The sequence below is a fragment of the Pholcus phalangioides genome, unplaced genomic scaffold (assembly GCF_987345545.1).
Source record: "Pholcus phalangioides strain wild (caught in Gottingen) unplaced genomic scaffold, Ppha-v1.0 ptg000024l_1, whole genome shotgun sequence".
NCBI lineage: Eukaryota > Metazoa > Arthropoda > Arachnida > Araneae > Pholcidae > Pholcus > Pholcus phalangioides.
Window position 1 is genome coordinate 23,733,275 of NW_028301616.1, and position 11,903 is coordinate 23,745,177.

The window sequence follows — 11,903 nt, forward strand, 5'->3', positions numbered from 1 at the left end:
AAAGATGGAACATTTCGTAAAGAAATTGGGGATGGCTAATTCATGGGAATGTCCTGTAAAATACTGGCTGTATGGTCACCCTATACGTATACACGTTTCTGGCTTGCAAGTGGCAGAAATACAGCATATCTTGCTCACAGACTGAAAAGGTTGCACACCCCTGCAATAGACTCTTGCTAGTCCAGCACATATTAGACCAGGGCATTACAGAAATTGTTAGATTACTGGTGGTTAGTTGAAAAAGTCCATTTAAATAATAAACTTTGCGTAGAGAAATGCAGTGACATGTTTTCCTCTTCCAAGCTCAAAGAAAAATCGCTGGACTTGCATGGGGCCAGATAATCGAGTCAATGTAGCCAAGTGTTAACATTCAGCAAATTAATGTTTTACATTATGTTTGGCAGAAAGGAAAAATTTTCACTTTTTTTAGATTTTAATAAATGCATTTGGCATTTTATTTTTTCCTAAAAAAGTGACGTATATTTTTAAGACAATGTTTCACCCACTTTAGATGAAATGTTTGGATAGACAACATATTTGTTGTTCAAATTTTAAAAATTCTGAAGTGGTACAGTTTTTTTTTAAATTTTTTTATTTTTTCATCAAATTTACAGGATATGGAATTCGCAATTAAAGATGTGCAGCTGCAAGGTGGCTATGTGGTTCATATTGGTGTTCTTACTGGTTGTCTCAAAGTCGGTGACACACTAAAGCTTATAATTGATGAGGTTTGTATTCTTTGATATTGATGTTTTATATTCATAGCCGTCATGCTGCAAGCAGACTTGGTTTTCTGTACTTTTCTTCAACTCTAAGAGATGCAAATGTGAACCTCTCTCCCATTTGGTTTCTTCACATAGAGCAACAGACCCACAAAATTTAAATTACAAGCAAAATAATATTCAGTCAATTTGTCAGTATCTCATTTTCAATTTGGAAAATTGAAATTAGCAATACCGGAACATGTAACATACATGCACCATTAGGTTCCAAAAAACAGAATTCTCTTTTGATGTAAAATGGGACAAGGGACGTCTTAACGCATGGGCCCATGGCATGAGTTGATTTTCTTTTTTTTTTCAACCTGTTATAAACTTAATTATAACTTTTTTTTTAGCTGCTGTCTTTTAAAATAAATTCAATATTTTTGTAGGAGAGAAGAAAATCTGTGATGAATAATCATACAGGCACTCATGTGTTGAATTTTGCTCTTCGAAAAGTATTGGCAACTGATGTTGATCAGAAAGGATCATTAGTTGCACCAGATAAGCTGCGCTTTGACTTCTCTAATAAGGTAAAACCATTCATTAAATTATAGATACAATAAATTGCAAATTTATATAGTTTTCACAAAGCAATATTTTTCTTATAAAATGTTGATTATATGACATGTCTATAAAAGAAAAAAAACCATTGCATGCATTTGTTTGCATTCTGAAAATGATTTTCTATGTTTATTCAAGAATGAAGTTAGAGTTAACAATATTTCAGTTTACAAATTCAGTTTCTCTTCATCTCATCTTTTTCAATTTTTTAAATAAATTCTATTCCATTTTTTAATCAAAGAAATTCTTCACGACTTTTGAACAATCCTTTTCATATGAATGATGGTCTTCTAGGCTGTCAAACTTATATTTGAGCATAGTTGCTGGACATCCCCTGTGTATGAGATTCAAGATCATTCGCATGGGGGTACATGCATTGTATAATACAAATGCATTATACAGTCAAATCCTGTTTTAACGAATACCATTATAGCAAAAATCTCGTCTAAATAAAAAAATTTCCAATTCCCCAGATAGGACAATGTAAAAAAATCTGGAATTCCTTTTTAACGAAATTTTGTTATAACAAAGTGATTTCTCTGGTCTCTTGGAGTTCATTTGAATGACAGGATTTGACTGTATAACCATGAATGTGCCGGGGGGGGGGGTGCTAAGTCCTCTTATGAAGTTTATTGGGGAGGGAAAGTTCAAGCACACCTAGTTCAAGCTTAGTCATTAGGTTCCGGTATCTATGTCTATGCCCAACACTAGGCAAGATGAATTCCTACGGATATACATACAATCTTCATTGAGATGATGAAATTTATGACTAAAAAAATAGAACTCAGATTACTCAAACTGAACATTTTTATGAAAATACAAGACCAACCAAACAATAATTTTCAGAAAAGGAGAAAATGCTTGTGTCCGTTGAAAGTGGTCTGCATGTTGAAATTCGTAGAATGGCATGGGCATTAAAAATAATCTTGATCAGGGCATAGCTTGGAAAAAATTTGACCACCCCTGATCTAGGCCATGATAATTTAGATGAAAGGTTGCACAGTTATGTAAGAGACATATTATAATATAATTTTTTGCATTAAATTTTATTATATAAAAGATTTTGATCTCTTTTTTGTGAATTTATATTATTTTTATTTTACATCTCATCAGAAGGGAATCAGTTCATGCATGAATTAGTTGTGTCAGCGTTAATTTCTTATTATTGAATAAGTTTTAATCATTTTTATTAAGAGCTTGAACTAATTCATTTACATCTTTTCCAGGGTGCAATGACAGTTGCTCAAGTTAAAGATGCAGAATTTGTTGCTAATGATGTCATCCAAAAGAACGAAGAAATTTATGCAGTTGATTCTTCTCTGCCATTAGCTAAAGCAATCAAAGGTCTCCGGGCTGTTTTTGGTGAAGTAAGGTTTCATTGTTAATATGCACATTTTTACAATTTTGTATCAGTACGAGAGATATATAGGCTAAGAGGCCCACAGATCTTCTTTGAGTTCATATTTTGAATTGCCTTTAAATTCATGTACCAAGTAGCATGTGATCATAAAAATCATTTTGTTCATTATTACACAAATTTTGAAGAAGAAATAGTCCTAAAATAATTATTTTTTTCACCAATGTTTCTAAAAAATTATACAAATGCAAAGGCCACAACAGACAACACACCAAACAAGGTCTCTGAAAAAAAGATGCTCATAAAAAATATGGATGTCAAATATGTACCTAAACTATATCAAAAATACAGCAACCAAATAACAACAGCAAAAAACTAATAATTATGATAAAATATAAATATACTGCCTTAATATAATTTCCTTAATTAATAGAATATTATTATATTTCTCTCAAATCTACAAGTAATTTACTCAAAGTAACTTTGAGTTATCTTAGTGTATATTTATATGAAATTTATGATATATATATATATATATATGATATGCAGTGAAACCCCCCCCCCCCCGCTACTAGAATACTCGATATAACAATAAATAATCTCAACTATGTATTTTTTAAGTCTTGTTTGGAAGTGTCTATACTCTGTGTGTAATATATGATTATGTGTATTGTATATGTACTGTGTATATAAATGTCTATATAAGTTAAACTGTTGCCTAGTAATGTAACAATAATCCCTCTGCAATGATATTTTTTCTTGGTCCCCAGAGTATCGTTATATCAAGGTTTCACTTTATATTATAATGTATAGCCAAACTTGGTTAATTCATAGTCCACACTCACTGGAAAAAGTTCGAATTATTCAAAATTTGAATTATCCAATTCATCTATCCTGGATCTGTAAAATGATTGCAAATTGTTACTTAATCATCAACATTTACATAGGATAACAATTATCAATTATTAAAATTTTATCATTAGTTATACGAAACTTTCCAAAATTTTGATAATTTATCATTATAATAATTGATCTTAGCCGCTACATTATTCCACTGTTCTGGAATCAGCATTGCTGAAGAATTTCTTGACTATATTCAAAGCCTGATGTATGGGAAACAGTTCATGATCATCCATAAATAAAACTGTTTCCCAAATTTTGCTCGGCATTCTTATGTTATTAAGTAAACATACTTGCATTAATGTATTACACAATCTGAACTTTCCGATACTTTCCTTACTCTTAATGATGACAAAAAGATCCAAATTTTGAACGTTACACCTTGATGCATAGATTGAAAAGCATAATTGGTATTAAGTGGTACACAGTCTCAATGCACTCTAGATGAACAATGTTAAAATGAACATATAATTATCAAAAAAAAGAGAAAAGAGTAGAGGAAAAACAGAATTTTGAAACTTTTATTAGCTTTTAAAAAATATTTATTTAACAACTTGATAAAGGAAAAACAGTGTCTGGCTTTTTGTAGAACTTTTATAATCTAAATTTGCTATAAAAAAAATCATGCTCTTCCCTTCAATTTTGAATTGTCTAAAAAATTTGAATTAAAAAATTTTAACATTAAATTAGATAGAAAACACTCAAGGAGAGTTTTTATAAGTTTGAAGTATCCGAAATTCGAATTAACAAGTTCTACTGTGTTAAAATTTATATTATTTTTTCATACCCATAAGAAGGTAAGTGATGAGGGTGGCAATCCAAAAATCGTGGATTTTTTTTTAACTTCTCTTAAGTGAGACTATTAGAGAGTTATACTCTTTAAGAAATCATGAAATCTAATTTGGGTTTTGCAGGATTTTCTTCGATGAAATCTTGAAATTCAACTGATATTGATCATTGATTGTTTCCACAGTAAACATTTCACTTTAATAATTAATGCATAACTTAGTGAAATCTGTGAGGGAGAATAAGATATTTTCATATGACAATGTGATAATTAGCTTTTCATGCATCAGTTTCTTCCTTTCACAATCATCAGAAGAGAAAATTTTACCAGATAGTGTTTTTATTTGATTTTTTTCTTTCGCAAAAATTCCTTTTTTTTTTTAATAAAGAGTAGAGAAGCACCAACAGCATGAATTTCTTCAAAATTTTTTTTTTTCTTTTAGGTTTATCCTGATCCTGTGAGAGTGGTTTCGATCGGTATCCCTGTTGAAAAATTGCTTGCAGATCCGACAAGTTCTGGTGGGGAAACAACGTCTGTAGAATTTTGTGGAGGGACGTAAGTTTTTTCTTTTGAATTGAAATCTACCATCTTTTTTTCATATTTAGTTAAAAAACTTTCACACTAAAAGATAATTAATCCTATGTTAAGTTTTATAAAAGGTGCTCAAGTGTAGAAATGAATCAGTCATAAAACTGGAAATTTAGCTACATTTGTTTGCTACCAGTGCACTTGCTATTGTTTCCAGTGTGATCAAACCACACTTTTTGATTTCCTTCTTTTTTTAATTCATTTAATCATTTAGTCACTTGAAAAGGAGCGGTCACATCTGTGATTTTGTGATATCTTCTGAGGAAGCCATAGCAAAAGGCATCAGGAGGATTGTGGCTCTCACAGGATCGCAAGCAACCAAGGTGTTTGTTGAATATTTTTTTTTTACATTTCCTTTGTTTAATTAATCTTAGTGTTATATTTAAAGCTGGGGAAGAAGCCAAAAGATGAAAGTGTCCATTCCCAAAAATTATTGATTTTTGTAACTTTTTTTAAATTTCAAGAAGAAATAAAATAAAATAAAGAAAAAAAAACTTTTTCTTTAAAAAAATAAAAAGAATAAGTGTAAATCTCTTACTATCAAAGATGAAAAGGCCAAACCTTTTGATAACTTAAAAAGGTTAAATTTTGAAAACTCCAAAAATCTGTTGTAGGGCTATTGCATCCATTTACTCCAAAGAACGGAGGAAAGAGACTGTCTGATATAGTGCAGACTGCTTGTTTGAGATAAGATCAAGGACTGATCAGAATCGAGGAGTCATGGTTTTGATACCATTTTTTTCCCCCCTTTGTCCTGCTGAAGACAGGCACTGATCCAGAGCAATGTGTGAAGAGAGGCAACTTATTGTGCAGGTTTGTTGGATCCTCCAGTATTTTATGGGACACAAGAGTTTTCTCCATATTGTTTGACTCTTGAAAGAGATGATCCATGCTTGGCTAATAGAGTGGGGGGGGGGGGCTACATAAGGCCTCAAAACAGCTGCTTCGAGTTTTTAATTTAATTTTTTGAGCTATTTGTTGCAGCATCTCGTTTTTCAACTTGCCTCAAAAGGCATTTTTTTAAGATGCATTCAGCTGATATCCCAGGATGCATAAATAGAATATGCCAAAATCTGTGCCATACGTCACAGAACAATCAGTGCTACTGCTGAACAATGAAAGAATTTTAAGAAAAATATAGAAAACACTATTATATGGGAATTTTTTCTGCAAAACATTTCCAGTCAGCTGAGGGTTTGTTGCAGAACAATGCAAAACATTCTGCTTCAGGGGCTGATATGAGTGCTTATTATATATATTCCTTGTTTATAGTACTGTATAATATTTCGATTTATTTATATAATTAAATCACGAAGGCAACTCATGATGTTGCACTCGCATCGTTACACAGATTGCTTCAGTAAATTGAAGTTTGGATCCTGTTTTATCATTTTGATGTCTGTAACAAGGAATATTAATTCAAAGTGTTGCTTGTCAAATGACTTGCATAATTCAGATTACAGTTTTTAAATATTATAACCATTCTTTGGAGCTACAAAATAATTTTTTCTCAAACTTAGAATGGTTATTCACGAAATGAAACTGTGATAATGCTTAATTTTTTTAACATGATTCTTCCAGGCCATTCGAAAAGCTGAATTCTATGATGAAAAGGTGAAAGAGCTCCAAAGGATCATCAATAACAAGCAACGAACTGTGTCAGATAAAGAAATAGTGAAGAGAATTGTTGAATTGACAGAAGTACGATTTTTTTTATATCAATAAATTTACATAGAAATAAAGGTTATCTAACAATATTCCAGATATACAGGTTGAGCAAAATGTACACATAGAAACTTTAAAAATTCATAAAAACCAAAATGAAAAACAGTTTGCAGGGTTAGCATCGCTAGGCCACGATAATTTTTTTGACAGGAAAAAAACTCAAAAAGGGGTGGTACTGACGTAAACAATTCAAAGAAAACATACGCAAATAACGAACAGAATGCCTCCAAATCGTTTATTACACCAGTATGTGTTCCACGTGACCACCACCACAGGAAATAACATGTATAATGTGATAATGTGTTACCTCCTGTGGTAGTGGCCATGTGGAACACATACTGCTGTAATAAACTATTTGGAGGCATTCTGTTCGTTACTTACATATCTTTTCTTTGACTTGTGTGCACCAACGCCATCTATCTGCTGGGTTTTTTTTTTGTCTTAAAAAAATTCCAGTGATCTAGCGATGCTAACCCTGCAAACTGTTTTTTATTTCGGTTATTTTTCCAGTTTATAGGAATTTTTAAAGTTTCTACGAACTTTTTGCCCACCCTGTATTTAAAAAAAAAAGTTATTTTACAATATCCATGCATAGTGTCATTCTAATGTTCTCTACATAAAAAAACCATACACATAATAAAAAAAGGTTTAAATTATTGTTTCTCCCCCTATTTGAATTAATTCTCAAGTCAATAATATTTTGTATAGGACATATCCCAGTCATCCATTTCATATTGGAGAAAAGATGAATTAAGGACAAATCTGAAAAATCTCAAGAAGCAATTGGATGATTTGGATCGTGCCAATAAAGCAGCTATTGTGGAAAAGGTTTGTTAGACTTCTATGAAGTTGAATTTATGAGGATGATGGATGATATATGGTGAAATTAACCCTTCAAGCTGGTTCAGAAATTTGAATGCCTTATTCGTAGTATTTAAATTTTAAAAAAATCAAACTTTTTTTGTGCAGCTCTGTTGAAAATTATGTCTATCTTTTTCATTCTCAAATTTTAATTTTAGTTTTTTTTTTTAATTTTAAAATTGTAAAAGAAAATTGTTATAATAAAATTTCCACTAATAAAATTTTTTATTGCAGAGCTGCAATAAAAAATTTTACTGTGATTATTTTTAAAAAAATAATCAGGAGGTAAAAAATATCACCACCTGTGACGTACCACGTACTGAGATCCATGCAGAAGTGTTAGTAGCAATAATCTTCTAAAAAATCAGAAAACAAGTACTTTATTTTAATATGCAGCATTTTATTAACTTTTGAACATAGTCTAAATTTCCCTGCCCTCACGTTGATGTCATTTTTCTGCAAGCTGGAAAATAGATGGATTTTTTTTTCCTTTACAATAGATTTCCATTTTAGCCTCATGAAGACAAGTTTTCTACAAGATGCGTTTCATAAGAATTGAGAGTAACATCATAAAATATTGAGAAATATGGGTACAGCAGAAAATAATTTATTATTTTTTAAAGCATCTTCCCTGAGATGATATGCAATAGTTTTATTTTTCAATCCACTTTTCAAAGCAAGTAGGGAAGGCTTTTTCCAGAAACTGCCTCAGTGAACACTGAACTGTTCATTAAATTTTCTGCTATAGAGCTTTTAACGTCAGAAATTGCATGGTGTGAGATCCGGATTGTACGTGGGTTGTGTCATAATTTTTATATTGCTATATTATGTTTGTTTTTAAAAGTTTATGATAACACACATCGAGAAAGTTTACTGGCAGGAAATTGGATGCTATATCACTATGATGTCCACCCTTATGTTGATAGTTCTGTTTTGCATTATCTTTAGTTAAATACAATATTAAAATCATGACACAACCCCCCTCACAGGCTTAATCTTGCACCATGCAGTTTCTGGTTATTTCTGACATTGAAAGAAAGGCTCTGCGACAGAAAATCTAATGAAGATGTTGACATTATTTCAGCTGTGCAGGGTTCATTGAGACATCTTCCGGAAAAACCCTACTTGCTTTGAAAAGGGAGTTGAACGATGGGACTATTGCATATCATCTCGGGGAAGATACTTTGAAAAAGGATAAATTATTTTTTGCTGTACCTATAGTTCCCAATATTGTATGATTTTACTCTTGGTTCTTATGGAATGCGCCTTTTATTTATGGTAAAATTTCGTAAAATCATCTAAATCTGTGTTTACAAAATTATGTCAACTGCTCTCTGGTCATGGTTTGAAATTTTATTCCTCTGATTTCTTCAGGTGTCTGAGATGGCGAAACATCTTTTTGAAGGAGAATTCAAAGATAAGGACGTTGTGGTGCATGAATTTAATGCTGGAGCTAATGCAAAGGTTGTTTATATATTTTACTGATGTTTTTGATTCCTAGGCTGCTGAAGAGTTTTCCCTGTTTTTCAGTAATTGCATTAACCTGGGAGAACCAACTGCGTGCGATTTTCTCTCACTCTGAAATATTTTGCTTCCTGCTCAAAACTAAGAAAGGTCAGAGTTTCTGCTCTGGTCTTCATATAATCAGTGCTCTTTAAGTGACGGTAAGGATCAGTTTGTCACATACTGCCAACAAGTTTGAGAGTTTCTCTCTGCATGTGAGTTTTCATGCACTAGCGAACCTATCTAGTTCTCCTAGGTTGATATTTTTTAAGTGGGAAAATTTCTGCATTAATTGTTTTTAATGATTGAAAAAGTATTGCAGAAAAGAACATATAAAATTATCAATAATTATGACATTTTATAGAAGAAAATTCCATAATTGTAATCATTCTAAAATTGTGAAACTAAGATCATGAAATTTTGTATGTAAAGCATGTAAAAATGTGTCTGGGCTTATGAACAAAGGCTGATCAGAGTTCAAGCTTAAGTTTTTGTTGTCTGTTATAATGATCAATAATTTTTCATTATTGCTATACCTGAAACTTTAGAGAATGCATTAGTATTCAAAATGAATGGTTTGAATTACCATGATTTCCTGCCTGTGATCTGCAGTGTATAATCTGCCAAAGCAAATTTTACAATTTTTGAGGGGAAAATATCTAAAATCCTATTAAAATTTTTATTACTACCTTTATCACCAATAACGAAATCTTAAGGAATGATAGGGGTTGTTGGTCACGTTTCTTTAGAAAAAAAATGTTGATTCTTCCACTTGCATATCTACAGTAGAACTTCCACAACAGACACTTTTGAAGTTAGTGGAACAGGACTTCAGTGTATTCTATTATACATATATGAAAAGACTCTTCCCGTTAGCTGACAGAAATTTTGATCCTGTGGTATCTGTTATCAAGAGATTACACTTTGTGTTCATTAGGCCATCTGTTGAGCATTTCAAAAGATTATTTTTATTACAACCTCTCAGAAAAAACAAATTGTGGGTAAATATTATACACAATAGTCCTAAGGAAGTGAGATTTTTTGAAGGTATAATTCACAAATTATAGGCAGGAAATTAGAGTAAGTAGTCTTATTTTTGCATTTTATGGTATATATGATGTGAAGGTAGCTAACAAATTTTGAATACAGCGCCATAATTCCATTCATGTTATAAAATCTAATAGTTCAGCACATTTTTGTTTGATATTTCCCCTTCCTTGTGTTATGATTACATAGAAGAAAGACACAACTTTCATTAAATAATTATTTTAGGCTTTAGATGCAGCTCTGAAGCAAGTCAAAGCATTGTCACCGGATACAGCTGCGTTGTTATTCACACGAGATGCGGAAAAAATATTATGCCTGAGCTCAGTTCCTAAGGTATAAACATATTTCTTTGAATTTTATTTCTTCTCAATTAAACTTCAATCGTTCTTAATTTTACTTTATCGCTACTTGATTTGTGATTTTATTGGTGAGACAAGTGCTGTTGATTCCTTTGAATAATTGTCACATGGAAGTGTTTGTCATGTAGGCAAAAATATAGTTTTTAAGCTTGAAACACTATCAACTGGAAAGGAGTTTTTTGTTAACTTTGTGGATGCCAAAGTTTTACCCAGTGGAAAAAGGTCCAAATGCTTCTTTCAACTTTTTAAGGTTGTAGTGATTCTCTTTCATGTTGGTAGATATGCTTATGCTGCTATAAATTCCAAACATTTTGTGCTGCTCTCAACCTGCAGTTTGGTTACTGCACAAAGAAAATTTTAGGTGCCAATATCAATTTTTTAGTCGCCATGGCGACCTGGTGCCTGAGATTTGTGCAGCTTTTCATTATATATAAACAAATATTGGATGTGCAAATGCTCAGTGTCTATAACAATATTTTTTCTGAGTCCCTGCAGTACCGTTAAGAGACAGGTTTTACCTTAGTTTATCCCCCCACATTAAAACCTAATTATGATGAAACAAGGTGCATATGAGAGAATGTTTTTCTATTAGTTTAATAAACTCACATTGTCAGCATTGGAGGGTTCTAGCATATACTGAAAATGTGTGGGAACGGAGAATCAATTGGCTTCTCATCATACTGTTCTCAATGTGTTACCATGAATATATATTTCCAGGATAAAGTTCAATTTGAATTTTTGTTATTCCAAAACAAGCACATTGGTTAGGAATTGTTTTGTAAAACTTTTACGGAATTTCAAGCATTTCCATTTTTGTCTGTGTAAAAAATTTGTTCTGAGCTCGTCTTTCAACACTCATTACAAGTTTCAGAACAAATTAACAATAAGCTCATTGTTAATTTCATATCGTGGAAATCTTTTTTTGTATATTTAGAAACAAATAGCCAGAGGACTTAAGGCAAATGAATGGGTGACACAAGTATCACAAGTCATCGGTGGCAAAGGTGGCGGTAAACCGGAAGCTGCGCAAGCAACTGGGACTAAAGTGGATAGTTTGAATGAAGCTATGAGCATAGCAGAAAAATTTGCTGAATTGAAACTCAGTCAGTGAACTTAGCATTTCTTATTTGCACAGACAGTGAAAGAAAAGAAAATTAAAATATTTATTTCCGCCATCAAAAGTTTGTCATGTTTTTTTTTGTCCGTTCACACAATTATGAATGTGGAAAAATATTATTTTGCACAGTATGCTCTGCGATATAGACAAGTTAGAATTCATTCAAAACAAATCTGCCTGCTTCATTTCAAAAGAACTTCTGATCTTATTCCATTTCTGTTACTGAACTGAAGCACCCTGCTTTCCACCTATAGACACATCTCTCAGTTAACTTTTTTTGCTTGAAAATTCTCCATGGCCTTTTTCATATCAACAACCCATGGCCAGAAATTTT

The 11,903-nt window shown here is 31.9% G+C and overlaps 1 protein-coding gene across 2 annotated transcripts in view; it reads left to right on the forward strand.

Moving 5' to 3' along the window:
- The window catches only part of AlaRS (alanine--tRNA ligase, cytoplasmic), a 32,582-nt gene extending 20,949 nt beyond the window's left edge, over positions 1–11,633 (forward strand). For both annotated transcript variants that reach the window (XM_089250550.1, XM_089250551.1), the window contains exons 14-23: positions 615–728; positions 1,154–1,294; positions 2,552–2,692; positions 4,812–4,924; positions 5,172–5,280; positions 6,539–6,658; positions 7,391–7,510; positions 8,918–9,007; positions 10,319–10,426; positions 11,387–11,633. In XM_089250550.1, the coding sequence (XP_089106676.1) occupies positions 615–728; positions 1,154–1,294; positions 2,552–2,692; positions 4,812–4,924; positions 5,172–5,280; positions 6,539–6,658; positions 7,391–7,510; positions 8,918–9,007; positions 10,319–10,426; positions 11,387–11,563 (1,233 nt within the window). In that variant the 3' untranslated portion in view covers positions 11,564–11,633. The remainder of the gene's footprint in view (positions 1–614; positions 729–1,153; positions 1,295–2,551; positions 2,693–4,811; positions 4,925–5,171; positions 5,281–6,538; positions 6,659–7,390; positions 7,511–8,917; positions 9,008–10,318; positions 10,427–11,386) is intronic.
- The last annotated feature ends 270 nt before the right edge of the window (positions 11,634–11,903 follow it).